The following is a 24,102-nucleotide window of genomic DNA, read 5'->3' as shown; positions in this document are numbered from 1 at the left end:
AATGTGACCGACGTCTCAAAACGGTTTTACGTCGGAGTGAGCTAGTTACTGAAAATCAAATTTAAAGTTCAAATCACTAGAGTAATTTTTTATTGCTTTTGAAATATATAAATTGATAAAAATCATTAATTTTAATAAAGCCTGTTTATGGTTTATATATAAAAGTCCGTTTTCTGTTTCCTGTTTGGGGAGACATAATACTGTTTTGAGTCAACTGACCACAAAGTGAAAATTAAAAGGCTTTTGAATAAAACAGATCAAAAAAAAAAGAAAAGCAAAGACGTTTCGGATACAACCCCTTCGTAAGCAATACATATACAAAGAAACATTGAATACTGATTTTTTTTTCAATGTATTAAATATTGTAGTAGGGTGGATGGAATTTCACTTGAGTTTTGTTTTGTTGAAGATGAGTGTGCAGCTATTTCATCTTTTTGTAAGTATTATTACGATCTCAATCTTGACGTAGTCTCCACCAATCAATACATAAATTATACAACCGGGCCATTACCTGTAATCAGAGGCATTGCCCAAGTCATAGTAAACTCTTTGCTCAGGACTGATGCCGGCAAACATGAAGTAGAAAATGTGAAAGTTCCTCTCTCCATGTCCCTGTCGGACAACACGGCTTTTCTCCAACAGATAATCATGAATCACAGCTGAAAAAGTAACGTATTTATCAGATTTTGTGTATATACATACTAGACGTCTATGTGTTGACATCTTATGTTTCACAAAACAACAATAGATTACATTGACACGAAGGCGATTTCATTGGCTGTTAACAATTTGCATATTTTATAGAACATTAAAGATGTATCCACCCATTCATATAATTAAAATTTATATAACAAACGCAAATAATGATTTTAAGATTACGTTTCAGCCACAAAGGTAAGTTATCAAATTACGACACATTCGCATTTATCTCGCAAATTATATTATGAGACAAATAGCAATGGATATGGTAACATTTCTTTTGAATTTTAAATTTATTTGATCATTAAATGTAATAGTTGAGTCATACCGTTCTTCACATTGCCATCTTTGGTGATCTTGAGTTCTACAAGTTTTCCAAATCTGCTAGAATTAGCATTCAACGGAGTCACAGCATTGCCAAAAGATTCCAGGAGGGGGTTAACTCTAGTAATCTTGTCATGCATGTCATTTGTTTTGTTTCCGTGACACATGTATGAGATATGTTCAATAAACAACTTTGTTGATTCTGTTTTGCCTGTCCCCGATTCTCCACTGACGAGGATGGATTGGTTTGTAGATGTTGAACAAAGCTCTTGGAAACTTTGTTGGGCTGTCCAGAAAACATGAGGTTCCGGGTTTCCATTGAAGTGTTGTTGATTTTTGTGGTTTGGATATCTTGAATGATGCTAATTGCAACAAAATATCAAAATATTAAAATGTTATAAACTACTTAAATAAAGGCTATCAGAATATTGAACAAAAAATACGAGAGAGCGGGATGTGAAGTGATCGCAAAACAAAAACAAAATGACTAATTGTTTCAAAACGGTATTATATCTAACTAGACTAAATGATGAAAATTCAATATAATTCAGATGAGTGCGTTTCGTTTCTTAGACTTCAAAAGATCTAGATTTTCTTAAACTTGTTCATATCGACCTAACACCAGATAGGCTCAATTGGTCACATTATTGATTTTATAACGTTATTAATTTTTTATGCAATGAGACTATCCTAGAAAATTAATATTCATTCTAAGAGGCATCAGACAGCATTTCTGCTCTGCACTGTTATAGACCATTGACTGATAATCAGGTAAACACGCTTGGAATGAGAACCCCTCCCACACACACAAACACACACACAAGAAAAAAGTAAACAAACAGAAATATCTAAGGTACCAAATGGCTTTCGGGGACTGGATTACAGAGCATCATAAATTAATCTGCACGTGCAGACTTTTTCAATAAAGTCATAGATGACCAATTCTCAATTTCGTTCGGTGCAAGTAGCCCGTTAGACTCATTCATCCCTGAGAGAAGTGAAATGCCTTTCCACATAAATGACGTACTCTGAAAAATACGAGTTTAAAAAATTTGGCCAGAAAACTCGACTTTCAAATATCGATCGATTAAAATGATCAAACAAATATTTTTTTTAAAAAAAGCAACAAACAAGCAAATAAAACCTATCGATATTTGTAGGACGGGTTCTTTTGGTCAATGCTTTTATAATTGGGATTTTTTTTCAGATAATAACAGATGACACAGAGCTTGCGACTGAATACGATCAAAATTGCTTGCCTTTGTTAATAGACCAAACACTATCACTATCCCATCGACCATTACTGTGTATCATGGGCTTTGCGATCAATCGATGGTAAACATAGCAAAGGAGCATTGGTAATAGAATGTAACAGTGATTGTGAGCTTTGGGTATGACACTGGTTTTGTAACATATAGGTCCTTGGGTCGAGTCCATGGAAGAAGGCCCCTCACTTACATTTTCTCACCATAAAATGAGTACTACACCGGTAAAAGCAGTGAATCTTTTTTTAAACTTGTAATGTTGTTCATAAATGCATAAATAATCAAGCTCCAGTGTACCTCATGGATTTATGTCAACAGTATAATCCAACACAGCCATTAAGGTCATCTGAAAATTCTCTCTTAATCGTCCCAAGAACCAGATTATCGCTTAGTAATAAGTCTTTTTCTGTAAGTGGCCCCATCTTGTGGAATGCGCTCTCTCAGGTGTAAAACTAATAAGGGATAGTCAGTCTTTCAAAAAGCACCTTATGACAGAACTTTTTTCCAGAGCTTACAAATACTCTCGCTCACAGAATATGCCTTAAATCTAATTTTATTTTTAAGTTTATTTTTATTCCAGTTCAGACTGACAATTTCCATTGTATAACTGAACTTGTATTTTTTTCTTTAGAATAAGTTGCTAATAATGTTAGTGAGTTATATTGGTGTAAGTATGTGTGTATGTACGTATATGAATGTAAATGTATCTGTGATTGAGTTTGTGTGCATGTGTTTGTTCCTTCATGTGCATTCTCAAAATTTTTCACAGAATGAATGTTTGAATGACAATTAATATTGTAAGCACTTATGTGGAAGTTGAGCGCTGTATAAATACAAATAACTTATTATTATTTACCATTACTAATATTGTCGGAAGAAAATATCCTAGTACCTTGCAGGGTTCATGTCTCGTCCTACATATTAAGTGGTTTGAAACCTATTGAAAATCGCTTTGAGCACAATTCGTGGATATGGCGCAATATTATATGATTCTTGAACATCAGCATTTAAAATTTCGAGCAAGTTCCCAACACTACTGAGTGACCTTGGGTGCTCTAGAATCTTTTTATTAGCCCCCCCCCCCTCCTCGGGTGACACCACCTAGATATCTCAATTCTTATCAACATGTATTTTTTATACAATGATTACTTCTCGAATGAAACGAGTTGACCCTAAGAATGATTATTATTGTGGTCAAGTGATCATTCCGCGCCAAAATCTCAGGGATCTATTCTCGGCCCCCTCCTTTTTACAATGTATACTGCTCCCCTCTCTCATATGTTATCCACTTTTCCCATTGATTTTCATTTTTATGCTGATGACACTCAGCTGTATACAAAACTCAATAATGATCCAGAGCTGTCATCAGTATCTGTTATGGAAAATTGCATTGCCAACATAAAGGATTGGATGAAACTAAACAAACTTAAATTTAATGATGACAAGACGGAAATGATAATTTTTGGAAATAGGTATCAACTCTCAAAAATATCTACAAATGAGATACTAGTGGGTGAAAATGCTATTAAACCTAGTTCTTGTGTGAGAAATCTTGGGGTGTATTTAGATCAAGGGTTGTCCATGGAAGATCATGTTAAAAAAATATGCCAATGTTGTAACTATCACATTAGAAACATTGGAAGAATCAGACATTATATTGATGAAGATATTACAAAGATGCTTGTTAATTCGTTTATTACTAGCAGATTAGATTATTGCAATTCCCTTCTCATTGGCTGTCAAAGTAGATTAATTCATCAACTACAAAAAATTCAAAATAAAGCGGCTAGACTTATAAAATTAACGAAAAAAAGAGATCATATAACACCAGTTCTCCAGGAATTGCACTGGCTTCCTGTGAAGTATAGGATAGAATTTAAAATATTGTGCTATGTTTTTAGATGTCTGGATGGATTGGCTCCTGAATATTTGCAGGAACTGATTAAAAAATATGAACCCACTCGAAATCTAAGATCATCTCAGTCCCAACTTCTAAAAGTTACCACCTCAAAATCCACTTTCGGTGAAAAAGCCTTTTCATTCATAGCTCCACGCCTATGGAACGCACTTAGTCCTCGGACAAAGTCCTGTGAAAACTTATCATCTTTCAGGAAATGTCTGAAGACTGAGTTGTTCCGCGAGGCTTATTTTTCATGAAATGGATGTTGCTTTGATTCTGTTTTTTGTATGCATGCTTATTATGTATCATGTAGTGTCGTGATTTTTAATTTTGTTGTTTTTAAACATTTTTATTTTTATTGTTATTATGTAAAGCGCCGCAGAGCACGATTAACGTGGATGTTCAGCGCTATGTAAATTCATTATTTACTATTTATTTACTATTTAAAATATATTTTTAGAATATTCTGTACATACCGAGGAAAACAACTCGTAATCTCCTACTTTTTTCTTTTTTTATTTTTACAAAGAATAATCGGAAATCCTCGTAATACGTTTTCTATTATAGTAGATATAGTAAAATCAAATCGGGTTTTCCTCAAAACTAAAGGGATAAAGTAATAAAAGCTCAAGTATTTAAAGACGTTTGATAATCGTTGTATTTCCCGACTTCCAAAGATACAAAGGTTTCAAATATAAAAGCTGGCTTACCTCTTCATCGTTAGAATTAGTCTTCTGATAAGGATTCACTGCCACGAGCACATCACCAAGAAATGTCTGGAAGGTGAGATACAACACAATTTGGGAATTAATAGGTATTATTTTACTCACATCATCAATATGTTTTGTATGTCGGAATGAACTTGATGAAGAAAATTAAGTGTAGTGTAAAAGTAAAAAGGATCACAATTTTTTAATTTATCTTTTTTTTTTTATTTTAAGAAGCAAATCTCACTCTCAACTACAAAGGCATTAATTTTTACTGGAATTATATAAATTGAGCTTAAAATTGAACTTTAAGCATTAGATTTACTACGACATATTACCGTTTTGAGGCGATTGGTTTCATGTATAGACGATTTTAAGCACAAGAACTCATTTGTTTGATTTTTGTCATTTATAAAGAAATAAAAGGCACACATGCAAATTTCGTTTAAAAAGAAGAATAGTAGCGTTTAACGTTAAACCTTACAATTTTGAAAAATAAATGATTTTGATTTTTTTTTAAAATCATATTCATAATGTAGTAGAATAGTCTGTCTGTCAAAAAAAACAAAAACTACCACATAATTATGAAGATTAATATTTTATGACATTTGTACTGATCAACAATGGTCAATTTTTTCACAATAATCCATTTATTCCTCTAGCAATGTATATGTAGAAATTTTGAATTCTTAATATACAACCTAAATAGGCGTCCACATTTTTTAAACCTTGCTCTTGCAAGATCGTCACTACCGAGAGACATATTTTCATCCACACCTTTTCTGTAAATATACTCAAAATGCTATTGGTAGCAGCAAAGCTATAATGTGAACACTAGTCTCAATGTTTATCTTTCGTTTAGCTGTTCATTTCAGATTAGATTAATACTTTTTATGGTCCACGGCTTTGCTCAACTTAGTGTTTACTTTATTGTGTACCGTTTTGAAAGTACTTACATAATATAATCCATTGTTGAACCTTATCCTCAGATTAGCTAGTATCCGATCCTCACTCAAATTAGACAGTCGAGTCAGATCTGAAACAATATCCTCCTCCATTTTTCATCAAGAAAGCAGCCGATTTACAAGGGATCTTCTTGATATTACGTATTTACACAACAAAAGCGTATTCATATTATAGTCCCATATTTACAAATAAACGGTCCATGTTTCCAGGAAGGTGATCATCCAATGAATAATGGTATTCAAAATAATGCAGCTTTCAGTTAGTCCAACAATGATCAACCCAGCACTTAAATCACAACATACACTATAAACAAAACATGCTATCAATAAAAATAATCCAAGAGAGCTGTAAGAAATACTATATTAAATGATATTCCATTTTTGGATCTTGTTATTGTAAGATTTTTAAAAAAATAGAATCTAAAAATGAGAAGGAACTTTTAATTCACAAAAATGACACTATTTATCGTAGCTTTATATTTTCAAATCCCGAGTCCACTATTTATTCCTTTATTATTATTTTTTGGCAACTTACGGAATTATATCTTTTATTATAACCTATATTACCATTATCAATAAACATTTTGTTGCTTTTTTCAGTCAATAAAATTATAATCAACTACTAAATCCAAATCATGGTAAAGAAGAACACCCATCACAAACACGCAAATAAACTTACTATAGCCTAATAATCCGACATCAAAGGCAATATCATGAATATTATAATGAGTGTTCAACTTACCTGTCCATTTATATCGACATTTCGTTTGCTAACAGTTTGGTTATATCGTCATTTTCATTAGTGGTGACGTATACAGGTCTTGTCATTAAATGTCTCGTCATCGCTTCCGTTAATTGTGAATATATTTTTACTTGAAGATGTCAAATGTTTAATGTTTGTAAGTTATTCTCAAACGCAATCTGCAACCAAAGAGTCCAGACGCCAAGCTTACGTGCACTGACTAATTTTTGCAAGCAAAGGCTTCTAACAATATTATTTCGGACGATACCAAAAGTTTGCATAAAGTACGGAAGGTAGAATTATTTCAAAAAAAGGCAGCAATTGTATTTTGAAATTTAATTCTTAAAGCTAGAATACCACGACCTTCACAACCCCCCCCCCTTACTTCTTTTTTTTTTTGCCCTAGTAGGACTCTAAAATCACAGAAATAAACTCAGATTCAAACATATTTTTTAAAATTACCAAATCAGCACTTTACGCTGAATAGAAACAATTGTTTAACAACATAACAATCATTGCTTGATCACGTCATGGTTAGATTCTTCGTTTCTGTTTGCAAAAGCAAAGGCACTTTCACAAACAGTTTACAGAAATCGTATAATTTGATCGTTCGTCATTTCCGACACATTTAATTATTGTAATTCGTTTTCTAAGAAGTTAACATATCTAATTTATAACATAATCTTCTATTGTCAAAAACTACATTCGATATATCAGTGTGTATCTAATGATAATTTATGGACAATCGTTTGGGTTAATAAAAGATACATACATTATAGAGATGGCCAATCAAGCGTACTATTGTTGTTTTCGATAATTAATCAGTAAAGGAACTGATTAGTATACCTGCGATGGACTGTCTCACAGGTGAAATATGTGTATATTATATGTACAAACCATCTTGTGTGTATGTGTATGCATAAAAGTGGGGGGTGTCGGTGTGTACGTGTAAGTAATTTTTTTTTATTCTAGCAGGTTTCTCTCTCTCTCTCTCTCTCTCTCTCTCTCTCTCTCTCTCTCTCTCTCTCTCTCTCTCTCGCTCATTCTAACTCTTTCTCTCTCTCTCTCTATCGCTCTCTCTAACTCTCTTTCTCTCTGTCTCTATTTCTATGAGTGTGTGTGTGTGTGTATGTGTGTGTGTGTGTGTGTGAATGTGATTATGTGAGTTGATTTTTATGGGATTGTGATAGAGAAATGTATATAGTTAATAGAATTATTGATAAACTAACGTATAGGTAGGTAGATGGATGCATGGGTGAGTATGTGATTTGATGGATGGATAGATAGAGAGACAGATAGATTGATTAATAGATAAAGTAAGATATATGTAGATAGAGAGAAATATAGATAAAAGTAGACAGGCAAAATTCTCAATAAAGTCACACATTGATATAGCTCATCTCCAAATCATCACCATGTTCAGACCCGCTAATCTGATTCATATCTTTTCAATTCACCAATAATATAAGTGTACTGATGGGCGTTCTTAACAATGTTGATTGGATTGCATCGGTGATAACAAAACCCTCTAAATAATATTTGATCCCATAAAATCTTTAAAAAGATAAGATAATATTAGAATATATGCAGTTTGGGAAATGAATGCTTGTGAGTCAGTCATATTATTTTTGAAAACATAACCTCAAAAGCAAAATCGATTGTCACATATTAATAGAAATGAATTTCCGTAATAACAAAATAAGGTTAACAATCACCGCTATCAAAGTCAATGACAAACAATTCTAGTCCAGCAAAAGTGAACAGATTCATTCAAAGGCACGGTAATATTTTATACAGAATCAGTTTGTTATTTATAACTTATTCTGATTATGATAAGATTAACTAACAATGGGACAGGTCTAAATGGTTTTATTATTTATTTAAATGAAAAGATAAAGTGGTGCACCCAGAAAGCCAGCTTAAAAATCTCCGTATGAGATTTCAATTGTTTTTAATTGCAAGCTTTTCATTCATTTAAAAATGGAATCGATTTACTTATGAAAAAAAATGTTCTTCAAAAATATCACAGTGAAATAATTAGACGCAGATGTTGGCTACAAAATATTGGTTCCTTACGACGTGAACAGGGAGAAATTCCGTAAGCTCCTCGGGGTGGCATTCTCTTTCAATCATTATTTTCACCGTGGATCTTGTGTCTTGCGTTTATTATTTTTTTTTTTCTCAATTCGTCAAGAAGAAGCATAAAAACTCTAGAACAGACCTTTATAGATTAGTGCAACTTGAAACATTCCTAACATGGCCATTGTTTTAGGAGGCCTTCCGAAAGCTCCTACATCCCCAGTATTTTTTTTTTTTATATAATGTTCTAGTAGGGGGTTTGGGAGGGGGAAAACTCTTTTTTAAAGTCTCCCCTCTCCCAAACCCCACTACTAGAACAAGAATACTGGGAATGTAGGAGCTTTCGGAAGGCCTCCCATTGTTTTAGTTCTCCGCCGCCATTTTGTTGTTGAAGTATTGAAAGGTAGTGCAAAGCATACCTAGGTTTTATTTTTTTTATAATAGTGTTAGCTCGAGGTCGGAGGAGTTTTGGGAGGCCTTCCGTAAGCTCCTCATGCTAAGGGAATCAACCCAAGTAATCCTTAAGTAATCCTCAGAAACAATAAAACTTGATACCTTTAACTAACCTTGATAGGAAAAACAAACACCCTAGGACCTATACTTAGACCTATAACTAACCCTAATAGAAAAAAAAATTGACCTCGAGCTAACCCTAAAAGAAAAACAAAATCAACCCTAGGACTGCTTTGTACTACCTTTCAATGCTTTAACGACAAAATGGCGGCGGTAAACCAAAACAATGGTCATGACAGGAAATTTTAAACTTTCACTATCTAGCAAGGTTTGTTCCAGTTTTTAAAATGCTACTATATATTGACAGATTGAATAAATAAACGCCTGACGAAAGATCCACGGTGAAAATATTAATTGAAAGAGATGCATTGGTTTGAGAGTATTACCATTCCAACAATGGGCCCAGAACGATTCGTGTTATCAGACCTGCAAATAAGAAAATGTTAAGAGAGAACATTATTTGGAATAGCAGCCGGCGCAGCTCTATAAATGAATGAACATATGAGACAGTTTCCTTCTGAGGCTAGTTTATTCCTGATTGTATTTCCGTATACAATTTGAATCATATACTAATGACAAGATATTCCTCAATTGTCGATGATTTAATAATAACAAATCTTCTTTCATACGTCTTTTTGAAATGTGACCCATCGCCTCAGAATGGTATTTTAGGTTGAACAAAGTGCCTAATATAGATTGGAAAGGTTATACAATGTGATCATGAGAAAAATAGGGTTGGGAGAAATGTCAGACGAAAAAAGAGAATAGAGATATTATAGTTTCAGATTCAAACTCAGGATCCGATTGACACGGCACCCTCCGCCTGGCTGAGTGTCCTAATCTTTGCACCATCACCAAGATAAGAAAACTTCTCAATTCATAGCAAAAATCATATTGATTCTCAATTATGTCAATTGCTGCAGGTATAGAATTATCTAAGGAAACAAATAATTGTATAATTGAATTGGAGACGAACTTTATATCTTCAGTTACCACACAATAGAACATAGACGAACGTATTAAGCAAGATGATACTGTAGAAGTGCGCATAATTTCTTTTTCATTGCTCTTTAATAATTAAGAGCATCAACGACCAATGTTTTTCTTGTCTGTCATGGATTATAGATTTTGTCCAATTTTGTCATAAATGCTTTACAAATTTTATCGGGTTTTTTTTTTCTATTTCATGTCTTTTAAAGCACGTGGGAAAGAAAGAAACTGTCGTAAGGATTGTTAACGCCACGGTTCAACTCTTATAATAGAGATGAATAATGGCCGATCATGACAAGTTTTACAATGGTGAAGATGACCGTTACATAAAATGGCGACAGATCAGTAGGAAATTGATAACAAAGTTAAACGAGAAAATTCTCAAAAGACGAAAAGCTCTGTCTGAATATGAGCATTGTGAAGAGTTGTCAGCACTTACAAGTGATGATGAGAGTCATTCGGCGTCAAGTATATTGTGTGACGAATACCATAAAAGAAAAATCTTGGATGCTGAATTAAGATTTAAAATATTGGAAGGATTTGACACGGTGTCGGAGTCCAGTTCTTTGTCAAGCTCCTTGTGCTTTAAGGAACTGGAGGTTCGCGAAGACACGGATGAAAGGACGTCTGGCACGGAAAATATAAACTCTCACAACTCTGTAGGTGACGGCCGTTTAGATTCAGAATGTATATCATACTCCACGTCGTTTTCGGAATCAATCGAAGAGGAAATTGAGTCAAATAGTAACGTTGAAAGCTCTTCTACTGATATGAACACAATAAGCAGCCCGATACTACAAACGACTGAATTCAGTGACGAAAACACTCAGGCGACACACAGTGTTGACAACACTAAAGTAAATTCATCTGAGTCCAAGGAACAATTAAAGGATGACACTGTGTCGATTTGCATGGAAAATAAACTTGAAAGTGAACATGTATTGCCTAATTCCTGTAAAGACGATTCTTTGACATATACAAAAACTACCGATGTTGAAGGAGATGATATTCCAGCCATATCGTTAGATAAAATACTTGAGACCATTTCAGAAGAAAAACTCGACGTTCTGACTTTCGATGACAAGCACGCTGTAAGCCAACCTGGTGGTTTTTCAGAAAAGTTTAAGTCAAGCATAAAACCAAATAGCGGGAATCCAAAACAATGTCACGATGTCTTTCAAAATTATGAAAGACTTGATTTAGACGCTAAAGAATGCAAAATAAACTCTGCTCCTGAAGATTCTAAACTAGATTGGTATTATGACCCTTTTACTTTGAATACCGAAACAATCTTACAACCTTTTGACAAATATGACGATGAGACCCATTCTATTGTACAGCTCGATCATATGGAAACAGAGAAAATTGAGACAAAACAGTGCGAGAATGAAATTTTACAACAAGCACAGCTCGACTTACCCTGGAAATGTGATATAGACGGCTCTTCAAGGAATTATAAAGAGCTTGACGGATTTGATGATTTACACGACCTTTTTATTGAAAAAGTGAGTGAAATGACATTATATGAATCTGTGTCTAAGGTCCTGGTGGCAGACGAGACAGACATGGATGATCACAGAACAATCTTGACTGAATTTGACGATCGGTATAAACATGATATGAATCACCAAGGAGGTAAGAAATCGAATGATTTCACCAAAGGCTCTTATCTTCAAACAAGACCGAAAATACAAGAGAGTAACTTTCAAAATGTTTCGTGTAACAAAGGATCTTCTAGCAAAGAATCCATCATTACAGGAAAATTGACACCAAAAGTTTCGGCTACATCCAATTATCGTCGACAATCAATGCTTCAAAGTACTCTAAATAGACCTCTACAGTTTTGTATTGAAAAGGCTAGACTAGTCACATCCATCCGAGAGAGTATTGAAAAGGCGAGAACTATGAAAGAAAGAGTTGCTGGTAGGGCAGCTTACGAAAAAGCGGTGAAAGAATTTACTGAAGCTGTTGACAAGTTACTTGTGGAGCAAATTAGTCGTGATAAAGGGGATCATGAATCCATCAGTGACATTACTTATTCGCTTGACGATTCAAAACTAAAGAGAAAGGCACGCTCGAATCCCATAGATGCGTTAAGAACCCCTCCAAGTAAAAGGCGTGTGACTGTACAACAGGAACTCCTCAAAATAATTGGTAGCGGCGAGAGCAGAAACGTAATGGAACAGAATCCATCTAGAGTAGAGAATTGTGATATCCCATCAATGCAACGAACAACAACGTATGTTGTTTTTCCAAAAACAAATTTACAAAGTGGACGAAATATAGAAAATACCACTTATAAGAATGGGAAAGATATTCTTAAAAGAAGTACAACAAATGAAAACACAAAATCGATCACCCTTGATGAGTATGATCTAAATACTGATACGTACAATGTCTGTACATCAAAAGATGCAATGACAAGCGACTTAACACAAATTCTCAATGCACAGAAAAACAGTGAAGATACAGCCTACGTCTCGGATCTGTCACCAGCAGATGATAATGATAAAACGTACAAGAAAGATAGTGCCCGTACCTTGAGTAACACAGTTATGGATATAATAAAAGATAGCGTATTTGATACTAGCAAAGAAGGGGGATCAGTGGATGTCTTAAACGATGACAAAACATTTGAGATAAATAAAACATACGCTGCTAATACAAACCAGAAGATTAACGATTTCATGATCCAAAAGAATGTTGAAGATAATCATCGTGATTCATCTGATGACGAAACTTTGAATATTGTGGACTCTTTTGCCAATATAGAGGACGGATCCGTGGATTTGGACGAAATCATTCCTGAAGAAAATGATCTAACTTCAACAAGTACATCACGTGCATCTGACCTCGAGCGGGAATATCAATTAGAAGAAAATAATGATGACTTTGATCCAGTGTCCATATTAAAATACACAGAAAAAGACACTCTAGATGAAATGCTGACTGTAAACATTGATGGATGTTTCATACAGTTCACCGAGGGTAAAGATTACGAAGAAAAAATGTTGCCAAAAACTGGTCACAATCCACATCTGGATGGTTTGGATTTAGATAACTCATTCGATGATAACAACTTAAAATTGTCAACAAAATATATATTTTGCGAAGAGAGTTATGATGATGGCACCAAATGTGTTCACGTGACAAGTAATCCCCGTAAAACGAATTCATCGGTGCCAAAAGGAAACGTTGCTATTCAAGTGGAAGCTTCGATTCGATCACCAGATAATGAATTTGATCAGATAATAAATCAGACTTGTCATCATGTAGAGCTTAATGAAAAAGTTCCAACAATTACATCGAGCATATCAAAAGGCAATAATTTGGAAAATGGAGTGATGTCGGGAGTCGTCAAACCGTTGCAAAATATTCAATTCCGTAAACTGAAAGAAAATGGAGGTGGGTTGCCACCAATGAAACCAGAAGCCAGTCAAAACGAGCTATCCTTTTCAACGAGCAGTTCAACGAGTGGGGAATATTCTCTTCTTAATCATGCTTCCCAGAAACATGCGGTAGAAAAAAAACCCGTTTCAACTATTTGCAAGAATATAGCGGAAACTGAATCGATTCAAGATGAGAAAGATCATAAATTTCATGAAGTAGATCAAAACTTTACACACCCGCCAAGCGAAATGATTGTTCGAGAAAAGTCTCCAAACAATGTTGAAGAAGTGTGTGTGCAAGATTATCAAATTTTTCAACAACTAATCGACATTCCATCAGCATGTGTCACAAAACGTGTTGAAAATTGTAATGAAAAGAAAAATTCAGCAAATGACTCAACACAAAATATCACACTTCTCAATCCCAACGCTAGTTTTGAAAGTTCAATAAATGATTTGAGAAAGACAGCAATCGGGTGTCTAGGTCCCCTTCGTGAAAAAGTGGCATTTTTCGAGAACATTGAACGGGCTCTTCAGTCAAATGAGACACAGATGCAATCCGGTTTAGACGAAAACAATCCTCTGGCGAATAATGAAAAGCTCACTGAGATTCATGAGCAAGATGACAAGATCAACTTGATTTGTGGCAACGAGTCTTTGGAGCAAATAATGACACAGAAAACACCCGTGAATTGTAACATAAAGCTTGTCAAATCAACAAAAGATTCTGCCGTCCAGGTAAATGATTTTGAAAAAAAGATTTTGCAACCTGAGACCAGGGATAACGGGAGTTTAACTGAAATTGACCATCAACGTAGCCCGCGTCATGATGCTTTATCTGAGTTGAAAGTCCTTGTTGAGGAACTCAATGGAAAAATTTCGGACACAAACAATTTGGTGAGCGGGTAATCTGTCTGAATACTTTATTTTTTTTTAAAGGCTAGGATTGTGACTGTGTGTGTGTGTGTGTGTGTGTTTGTGTGTTCGTGGGTGGGTGTTTGTCACTCTACCTCAAGTTGGACAAACGGGATCCACTTCTTTTTTTTTTTCTCCCTTGACGTGTCTTCTTTTCATGCATTCCAATAATCTGTACCCGTCGACAAATCTTGAACATGCTAATTATATAATTTGACATCCTCTTTATGAGAGCGTTTGTTTGTTTGTGTTTGTATGTGTGTGTGTGTGTATTTGTGTGTGTGTGTGTGTGTGATTCTGTGTGTGTGCCAACTTCATGTTCTCAGCATTGATATTACCTGAATACATTTACAGTGGCATTTTTTTCATTGAAATATCACAGATAAACGTAAATTTTAATCAGTTTACTCGGTTTCTTCTGATAAAAAGCCTTCTTAAATCAATTAGAATATCAGTTAAAGAAAGTTTCGAAAGTATAATGAACGTCAAACGTTTACAACTTCTCTTCTCAGTTTGCTAATCTACAGGCTTCCTTTGAAGAAACTGTGCAGCAGTCAAGTGTTGAGAGAAATAAAATCGCTGGGAATTTGGATATACTTACTCAACGAGTTGAATCTGTCGTAAGTTGGTTTGAATTAATACTCCAACTCTCTTTGTCATCTCGTACAAATCATATGAAACAGCTCACGGTTGACTCGTGATATTTTATAAGTTTTATAAATTTGGAGGAATCTAATTAATATTGAACTTTTTTTTTTCATTTTGAAAACATCTTTTCATATTTCACAATTATCAATAAAATTGTAGTAACAGTAGTAGTAGTAGTAGTAGTAGTAGTAGTAGTAGTAGTAGTAGTAGTAGTAGTAGTAGTAGTAGTAGTAGTAGTAGTAGTAGCAGTAGCAGTAGTAGTAGTAGTAGTAGTAGTAGTAGTAGTAGTAGTAGTAGCAGTAGTAGTAGTAGTAGTAGTAGTATAGTAGTAGTAGTAGCAGTAGTAGTAGTAGTAGTAGCTAGCGTAGCATAGTAGTAGTAGTAGTAGTAGTAGTAGCAGTAGTAGTAGTAGTAGTAGTAGTAGTAGTAGTAGTAGTAGTAGTAGTAGTAGCAGTAGTAGGACCTGACATACCAGCCACTCTCATGCAAACCATTCGATTTCGGAGTTTCTCTTTCACTCTCAACTCACGAGCCGATAGATTCAGTTTTTTTAAAAGTTTTTACTCACAAAAACGTGTACTTTCGACGATCTGCACGTATCTTATAGTTTTTTTTAAGCCAGTGTCAATGTCAAAATTACACTTGTTGCATCAGTTCTCAGTTGAAAATTGTGTGTGATTCATTTTGTAGAGATGTTCTGTCTCATTCAATGTCAACAAAGATTGGAATGGAAAGGAGGCTAGTCAAAGCATATCTTCTTATCACAGTTGTTGTTATTTGGTCACAAAGGCGCAGACTCAATTTTGCACTTCCATGATTTTTTGTTTGTTTTCGTTTTATTCTCTTCAAGGAAAATCCTTGTGGCCAAACCAATGCTGTACTGTTAATGTTTGAAGTTTTGATTTTTGTGTCAGTGGTTTAATTTGACCGAATTTTTATTTATTAATCTTCAAGATGTGTATAGAATCCACAGATCAGAGGCTGACGTTTGTGAACCTTTTTATCTGATCCAAATATCTTGAGCGGTTCAAAAGAATATATATATATATATATATATATATATATATATATATATATATATATATATATATATATATGACCTCGATGTCACAAGTTTGAGTCTTTTTGACAATTCTGAGAGCATCTCAAACCATCGAAGGTTGAAGTAAATATTTCCTGGTCAAATTTTAAAAAATGTTTTGCCAGTACACCACTAATCACACTACGCTGTTTTTGAGATACCTAATGAAGATATCTTAGCGTTTTATTTTACTTTCTCAGGAAGATGTTTTACTTGAAAAATTATCACGCGTGGAGAAATCAGTGCTTTCATTGACGCAAGACACAGGAGCTGGATTCCAAATGGTGAAAGAAGAGTTCGACAAACTAAAATGGGCAAACACAGAACATTTCACTGATCTTAAACGGTTTTCAGGCGAGTTGGCCCTACGTAAGGAGGTAAATATTGTATATGTAAAAAAAGTAGTCCTTCAGAGCCTTTGGGTCAGCGGTGTCAAATCATGCATAGCGAGAGCGAAGTTTTAAACGTGTAAATGAAAATTAAAATTCCTAATATACACGTTTTTATCGACCAAGCCAATAAATATCATTATTCAGTCTAGCCATAGCGATTCCGGGGATTTACCCAAAATTAGCATTAATTGTACTAGAATGTTACTTTAAGTAACTTTGTTCGCCTCTCACGGTCTCCAACGAGGGTTAGACTGGCAGAAATCAGAAACTAAACATGGTGGTATTGTTTCATAGCAATCCTACCAGCGTTGAATAACATGACAGGATAATTGATTTGATGTACCTACGGCAACATGATTATTTCTCCCACCCATCACTGACCATGCTCCCCTTGGTCTTGGGTATCTTTAGGCTGAAGCCTACCAGGTCTTTGGACTATCGAAACGGGTATTGAGAGGCCGTATATGTCTTGAATGCAGTGTGTGAAGTGGGGAGGGGTTCAAGTGTGTATGTATGGGTGACTGTGTGTATGTTTGTTGTGTGTATGCGTGTGTATATGTGTGTGTATGTGTGTGTGAGTTTGTGTGATGAGATTAATTGATAAGGACGGGGAGAGAGATTCATTAAGGATGTTATCATCAATGAGAATTTCATTTATAATTCTTTTATTAGAGTTTTCTGTTATCAAGGCTTTAGCCTTACAGATGTTAAATTGTCTAACAAGATTCATTAATAAGATCAACTTTATCGGTGGGGATTTATATTTGGTCATAGAATGAATGAAGCTGGCGTCACTTGGCTCCTTATAGCTTTCAGTCCGCCAGTTGGCCGATAAGTTCCTATTAAACTCCCTCTAAAAGACTAATAGCAGGAAACGAAGCGAGTAGAAAAGTGCCAGAAGACAATAGAGAATAAAAACTTTCGCGGCGGTGGGGGGGGGGGGGGCTCAAGCCCACAACCTTACTGTTGCGACAACTCTCGCCTGGCCGCGAGAGGGACGCTATACAGTCGAAGCCATCCACCACTCAAAAAAAAATAAAAAAGAAGTGGTTTCAAACATAGTGTATATACTGAGTCTGTCCCCTGACTACTTGAGGTCATGGTTTCAACACACACAAACTCTGTGTGGTTTGTTTACAAGCCAGCAGTAATGCTTTATCTCTATTCTCAACACAATCATAATATAACATAGAGACGATTGAGCCATTGAGTAAGTTCTGATATTGGGGGTGAATAGAAATTCAGAAAAGTGAGTGGATCAGGCACGTATATTGATAATAGCAGGAAAGTAAGTGATAAGTCGTAACGGTAAGGTCGTGGGTTCAAGCCCCTCATCGATTTTATTATTATGTCTTCTAAACGACTGAAGACATCTAATGTTATACTTTGTTTGCTGGTACGTTGTATGCTGATTGATCCGGTGGACAGACGAGGTATTTAAACGCATAGCATCAATTGGAAAATGATATTTAGAATAAAAAGTGCTAATGACTGCTTGCTTTATGATGAATCGCGTTGACCATCTCTGAAAATCCATTTCATTCATTGTCACTGGACAATAAACCCACAGACAGGTGGATTTGTGGATATTGGGCTCTAAAAAAAGCTCGTTTAAAAAAATGTTTTTGACCAGCCCAGTGTCAAGTTTTCAAATGTTTTTGACAAGCCCAGTGTCAAGTTTTCATAAGTGACGCCGCTGCAATGGAGCTTGAATTTATACGGATATCTATATTTATTGAATAACGGACATTGCCAATTTCCTTGCTACCTTTTTGTAGGACGGCATTGTATCGTAATGTACTGTCCCCTAGATGTAGCACTACCAAGATACCCAATGTTATATATGGTTGGTCGAAAGCGGAAACTCTGAGCAATATGCAAATCTTACATGCATACCACGAGGTGTCTGTCTGATCGCCGACTCGAACTCTCGGGCCTATTCGAAGTCGTGTTATGACTACAAGACAACGCCGTTACATCATAATGACGCAGTAAATGAATGGGGAGATCGATGGAGCCTGAGCAGAATCCAGTATCTACAGTCCAGCGGTCACTAAAGATTTAATTATATTTCTACGGGAACGAAGAAGAAGAAGAAGAATTATATTTCTAGAATAAGTTTATAGTGTACTCTCAATTTTTAACTCCGACGTCAAGGGGGAGTTTCCACCTGTCCCACGTGTACACGTTGCGGCAAAGAACCAGAAATCGCAGACTATCTGCTGAAGCGTTGTATTGTGACGAGGCTGCCGGGCGCTTCGCGACTGTACACGAATGCGGTAACGGTTTTCCGGCTTGGATTGAACATAATGATAGTATTATAGTGAGAAACGAATAAGCTTCTGCCGTCCAATAACTGCCTATTGGGCAATGGAGGCCAAAGAAGTAGACCCTACATGACAGGGATTCAAACCATTTGCCTTTGGATACGAAGAAGGAGGTGATCATCCATGAGAGTTATTATAATCAAACGTTTCCGTTATTCATTCTGTTTGCAGGACTTAGAGGGATTAGAGACAAAAATCTCCATTGACTTTGAAGAACAATTAGGCAAAGTGCACACTGCCGTGGAAAAGTTACATGAATCAAAGTAAATCAATCTTACTTTTATCGTATTGTGTGTTTAGTTATAACGTAATATGTATGGGTTTTTTTTAGCCTTTTTCATTTTAGCTAGATAATATTTGCTTCATAATTGATTGGGTTAATACAACCCCCAATTTGAAAGAGGTTTTCAATCACGTAATCGTAATCAATTACGTGTAATGATGTCAAGTTTACAAAAACAATTTGTCACGTCATATTGTCAAACTAAAAAATAGCAGACGGCAAGAATTAGTATTAAAATATTGATCAAACAACAAACCTGCTACATCATTGAGGTAAAGTAATCACCATTGTCTCTCCTTTCTCCCCCTCCTCTGCCAACCGAAGACATTGAAATAGAAGTATTAAAAATAAATAAATAAATGTGAACGCCGTCTCAATACGATTGGGATAAATCCAACCTCTAAACGTGAATTTGGAGTTAAAAGGATAAGAAATGGGAACTTTAGATTTGCTTTAATGTAAGAAGTTATCTTTATTCCCCTCTATAACGAATAGACACGATCTCCAATTTGTCAAATTGTAGCTATACAATTAATTTCCCGTACCTAGCTCACCCCGGCCCGACACAATACCGCTGAGACAGGCAGAGAGTAAATAAATAAATAAATAAATCATCTGAACGACAAGAAAAACACAACGACTCGAACCCGAAGAAAAATGATGCAATAAAAACCAGGGGCATTAATATTCGACAGAGTGAAAAATCTGCCTGTCCTGCTTCTCAGTTTCCAGATTAAAATGGCGTCCTAAATCTCAGAGATCGATGACAATTGTTTAAAAATGTATATAGCATTTTTTGAGTGAATGTAATTTTTTTAAAAACCTCGTTGTCTTGCATCAGACTTAGAGAATATGCTTCAACAGTCGTAACGTCACTTCCCTCGTAATGACGCATTGTAACTTAGTAACTGGCTCTTAAGTATCAGAACAATGGCGGACGTCCTTAATTAATTAAGAAATATTTCTCCGACGAGCATAAAAGCGTATCAAGAGGGGAAAAAAAGCATTATAAATCTGATCATGTTTTGACTTTTACACATTCTGGTCACAAGATATATGAAAAGTTCTAGCCAGCATGAAGAATAAAAAGTACCGATTTTCTTTGTTTAGAACCACGATGGCCGTCGTTGCTGGGCGACGTGACATCAGACTATTGAATCCAATTGTAAACGAACGGGGTTTGTTTTTCAAAGCGGAAAGTAGTATGGTTTGTCCTGCAGATGACACACACTATTCAGATTAAATGTTTTTATTAATATAGATGTCTTTCAATCATATATGACGAGATTAGAGTCGTTTGAGCTGTGGAATTAAAGATTTCTTGCGCTCTTGCGTTTTGGACTCGCAAGTTGTGATTATATATTAGGGACACGTCCGAAAACGAATTTCAAAAGGCAATACTACAAGAATCTTAGGGTATAATGACTAGATCGTGTATTTATATGAGGCTGTTCCTTGTCCCACCCTCTCTTTTTTAAAAAATTAACTAGTTAACTGCCGTACTCTGGAAAGACAAATATTTTTCAAAGTTGCCCAGAAAACTGGTCCTTCAACTATTGGTCGATTTAAATGACCCTCATCTTGGCAAAAAACTCTCAAACCTGGGACCTCGCGTGGCAGTTAACTGGTTAATAGAAAATTCCACAAGAAGTTGAACGACTGGGTGCATTAGTATGAAAACGTGCGTTACCAAAAGCTGTTTGATTTTTGACTACGTTCCCATCTGTATTCGAGACATGACCGTTTCGTTGAGTTGTCTTTAAATCGTGGCGTTTGTGATTAAAGGTTCTAAGCTTACCACAAAGTTGTGTCCAAAATAAAATGGCAAGTCAAAAAAAAAAGTTATCGTATTCGTGAATTACAAATCTGAATCCGTATGAGAATTTAATCTGATTTTGATGGAATGAATTATGGTAACACAGGCATTCAAAACTGTAACTAAGTGCAGAATCCCGGGTTCTTTTTTAGGATTTGTAGGGGAATTAGCATGCTATCTTGTTGTAGTCCTTTTTGTTTTACTATGATGATTCATAATTAACGCTGTGTTATATCTCAACACCCCTATGTGCGTTGCAACTACAACAAACATCATTAAAATTTACATCATCATTGCCATTATATACAATCTCCATTTCATTTCAACTACAACAATGGTGACTTTATGGTCCAGAGGTGAGACACTCGCCCCCCAAAAAAGAACTAAAACAAATAAAAAACGTGGGCGTTTACATAGAGCAAAATAATATATTAGACGTGCTCAAATCGCTTTATAAGGTTACTAGGCAACTGCAACACTTAACATGTAGTACGGAACATGACGTTTTTTTCCCGACGGAGACAACGCTTTGAACGACCAGAACGGTGAAAGAATGTGATAAAAGCGTCTTTACCTAGGACTCTCTGATACGAGTACCGCTGCGGGTAGCGCAAAGTTGATTTCTCGGTAAAGAATCTTTGCTCACATTCTCTCACCGTCATCAAGTGCAAATTTAGTACTTGATCGACAACAGTGCTGTCTCTCTGAGATAAAAACTGTAAAAGCGCATTACATACATCATGTCCCGTCGTTGATGTTTGCTTGGGACTCTTGTAAAGCGCTTTGAGCACATTCAGTGGGTTTGGCGCAATATATATTTTTTCAATTATCGCAACCATCATAATAATAACTTCCCAGACCTGGACCTTCTTCTCCACCTCAAGACACAGCCAAATCCAAACAAGACAATCAGGGCAATGCCGATGACTTGAGAATTCGAGTCATCGAGATGAAGAACCAAAGAGATGCTGAAAAAATGTACCATAAAATTACAAGAGAGTCTATGCGGGCACTAGAGAGAGATCACGATCGACTTCGGCAAGAGCTTTTATTGGCGGCCACAAGGAGGCATTTCGGAGAGAGGTTAGTGTCAAACATTTACTAGATGAGCACAAGAGGCACGTCGCGGTCTATCTGTTGTTTAGTAAGGCTGTCAGAAATGTGTTGAAATCAACTCTCTTCTGTCAAATTAGCTTATGACTAATCACCCGATGTTTGTATTAGTTGTCTATTAATTACATTAAGCGGAAGATTGCGTAGAACAAAGAACAAAGAACAATTAAAACTATGATTTACCTTCCATTGTCCATAACACAAATGACGATTATATTATATTGAAATGTACATTTTCCACCACACTATGGGACGCAGTCATTATCTACTATGAGTATTATAGAGGTTTCTCGACATAATCTATCAAATAATTTCAAACCGTCAGCAACATGGTCGGTCTAAATTAGCCAGAAATAGGCCGATATGGGATTCTGATAAAGAACATCTGAAACGTGAATCAGGTGTTGGTAGCTTAATGGCATACCTCCAAAATTCGATAGATTCTTTCAATTAAAACCACCTGGAGGAAGTCGGTTCCGAGGATCAAGGCGTTTTGGTTGCGAAAGAAACACAGTTAACTCCCATGGCCAACTCTTGGCTATGATGCTTTATTTCACGCATTAATCAACTTTTGGAATGACACCTGAAAGCTGATATGATACCATCACCATGCTGAAGAAAGGGATTGCTGCTCGATGCTGGAGTGCCAATATCCACCACCAATCAAGTTCCACGCAAAGTTTGCAATTTTTTTTTTGCCATTCAAAAATTCTTTCTCGATTTGCTTGTTTCAAACATGTGCGGTGTTTTAACTTTTATTTTTTTAAACTTAAAAACATAAATACGTTCCCTTTAAAAGGTAACTTCCCCATTTGTTGATGAGCATGTTGACATGGATGATTTCTCGAATGAGATTGGAAATATTTGCGAACATCAGTACAATAGCGTGTATCTCGTTTTGGTGTTTGTTGAAGAAATGTTTGAGGTAAATCGTATTTTGTGACATATTTTGATCGTTCCTGAAATTGCGTTAATGAAATGATTGTTCAACACTTAACGCGTATCTTGATTTTCCATGTTTTCCTCATCCTCATACTTTTCCTACAGGCGGAAATCATCTCGACTTCACAGTTTAAAGGAAGATGCTCTGGATTCGAGAATGGCCGATATTGAATCTCCTCCTCTAACATCAACACCCAGAAACCAACAGGAGGCTCAAGGGAAAGACAGCCTGAGGTCCAGAACAGGCACGGACAGTGGTATCGGTGAAAGCAAGCACGATAAGACAACGTCATCGGTTCAGTCAATTTCCGTTGAAAAGAAAGAGAAGTCAAAGAAACAATAGAAGATAAACATAGTGAAAGAAGAAATATTGATTGCGATTTTACGAGCAAAGATTTTAGAATTTCATTACAATCCTTCCTCCCCATCACCCCTCCCCCCCCCCTCCCCCTCGATATATTTTTTTTAAGTTCGGAAAGGAGAAAGTCATTAATAATGTTTGTTTCTCCCCAGTATTTACGTCTTTTGTTTTGATTATGAAGTAAATAAACTTATACACAGAATGAAAGACTGCGGTGTATTCACGAATTAGAGTATAAATAACCAGTCGAATCTATTCTTTAATTGATAGGAGTTCTTCTGCTCATCATAGCTTGTCGCTCCAACACCGAACCCACTCCACAGCATCTGGGGAGCAGATTCTTAGGTCATGGTCAGTGCAGCTGGGCCTATCATGGCATTCTCCAAGGATGTGCTACATTGTCTGCTCTGGGCATCCGCATACATGTACACAAGCTAGTCTCAGCCAACCACCACTTTTTCATGCTTCTAGCCGCTCTCCCAAGTTTTGCCGTGCTCTGTTCAATGTTCCCCATTCATTCATGGGGAGCTCAGTTTCGTAGGGCAGTTCTTCTCTCGGATCTTCAACGGCTTCATTTGCATGATTGTCCCACTCCCTCCATGTGAAAAGTCTGCATACAGCTGCATGGTCAGGCCTGATGCAATCTTCCGT

The 24,102-nt window shown here is 35.9% G+C and overlaps 2 protein-coding genes across 4 annotated transcripts in view; one reads left to right on the top strand and one right to left on the bottom strand.

Annotated features, from left to right (window-relative positions):
* The window catches only part of LOC144964559 (uncharacterized), a 49,182-nt gene extending 42,672 nt beyond the window's left edge, over positions 1 to 6,510 (bottom strand). Inside the window, exons 1-5 of the mRNA XM_078898987.1 lie at positions 6,428 to 6,510; positions 5,852 to 6,164; positions 4,899 to 4,964; positions 1,028 to 1,385; positions 512 to 659 (exon numbers count right to left, since the gene is read on the bottom strand). Of these exons, the coding sequence (XP_078755113.1) occupies positions 512 to 659; positions 1,028 to 1,385; positions 4,899 to 4,964; positions 5,852 to 5,953 (674 nt within the window). The 5' untranslated portion in view covers positions 5,954 to 6,164; positions 6,428 to 6,510. The remainder of the gene's footprint in view (positions 1 to 511; positions 660 to 1,027; positions 1,386 to 4,898; positions 4,965 to 5,851; positions 6,165 to 6,427) is intronic.
* Positions 6,511 to 8,282: 1,772 nt separating this feature from the next.
* LOC144964558 (uncharacterized) lies at positions 8,283 to 23,658 on the top strand. 3 transcript variants are annotated; one of them, XM_078898984.1, is made up of 7 exons: positions 8,283 to 8,383; positions 10,394 to 14,470; positions 15,001 to 15,108; positions 16,418 to 16,594; positions 19,108 to 19,199; positions 21,894 to 22,118; positions 23,196 to 23,658. In XM_078898984.1, exons 2-7 carry the CDS (start codon positions 10,466 to 10,468, stop codon positions 23,431 to 23,433), a joined length of 4,845 nt encoding a protein of 1,614 aa, XP_078755110.1. In that variant the 5' UTR covers positions 8,283 to 8,383; positions 10,394 to 10,465; the 3' UTR covers positions 23,434 to 23,658. The 3 variants fall into 3 exon arrangements, with proteins under 3 accessions (XP_078755110.1, XP_078755112.1, XP_078755111.1); XM_078898985.1 differs by having other exon boundaries at positions 8,290 to 8,378; XM_078898986.1 differs by lacking the exons at positions 19,108 to 19,199; positions 23,196 to 23,658 and having other exon boundaries at positions 21,894 to 22,103.
* Positions 23,659 to 24,102: the final 444 nt, after the last annotated feature.

Source organism: Berghia stephanieae, chromosome 2 (assembly GCF_034508935.2).
Source record: "Berghia stephanieae isolate SIO BIC M18660-M18661 chromosome 2, UCSD_Bste_1.3, whole genome shotgun sequence".
In the NCBI taxonomy this organism is placed as follows: domain Eukaryota; kingdom Metazoa; phylum Mollusca; class Gastropoda; order Nudibranchia; family Aeolidiidae; genus Berghia; species Berghia stephanieae.
Note: the sequence above shows the minus strand (reverse complement) of the source record. Positions and strands in the feature narration are given on the sequence as shown.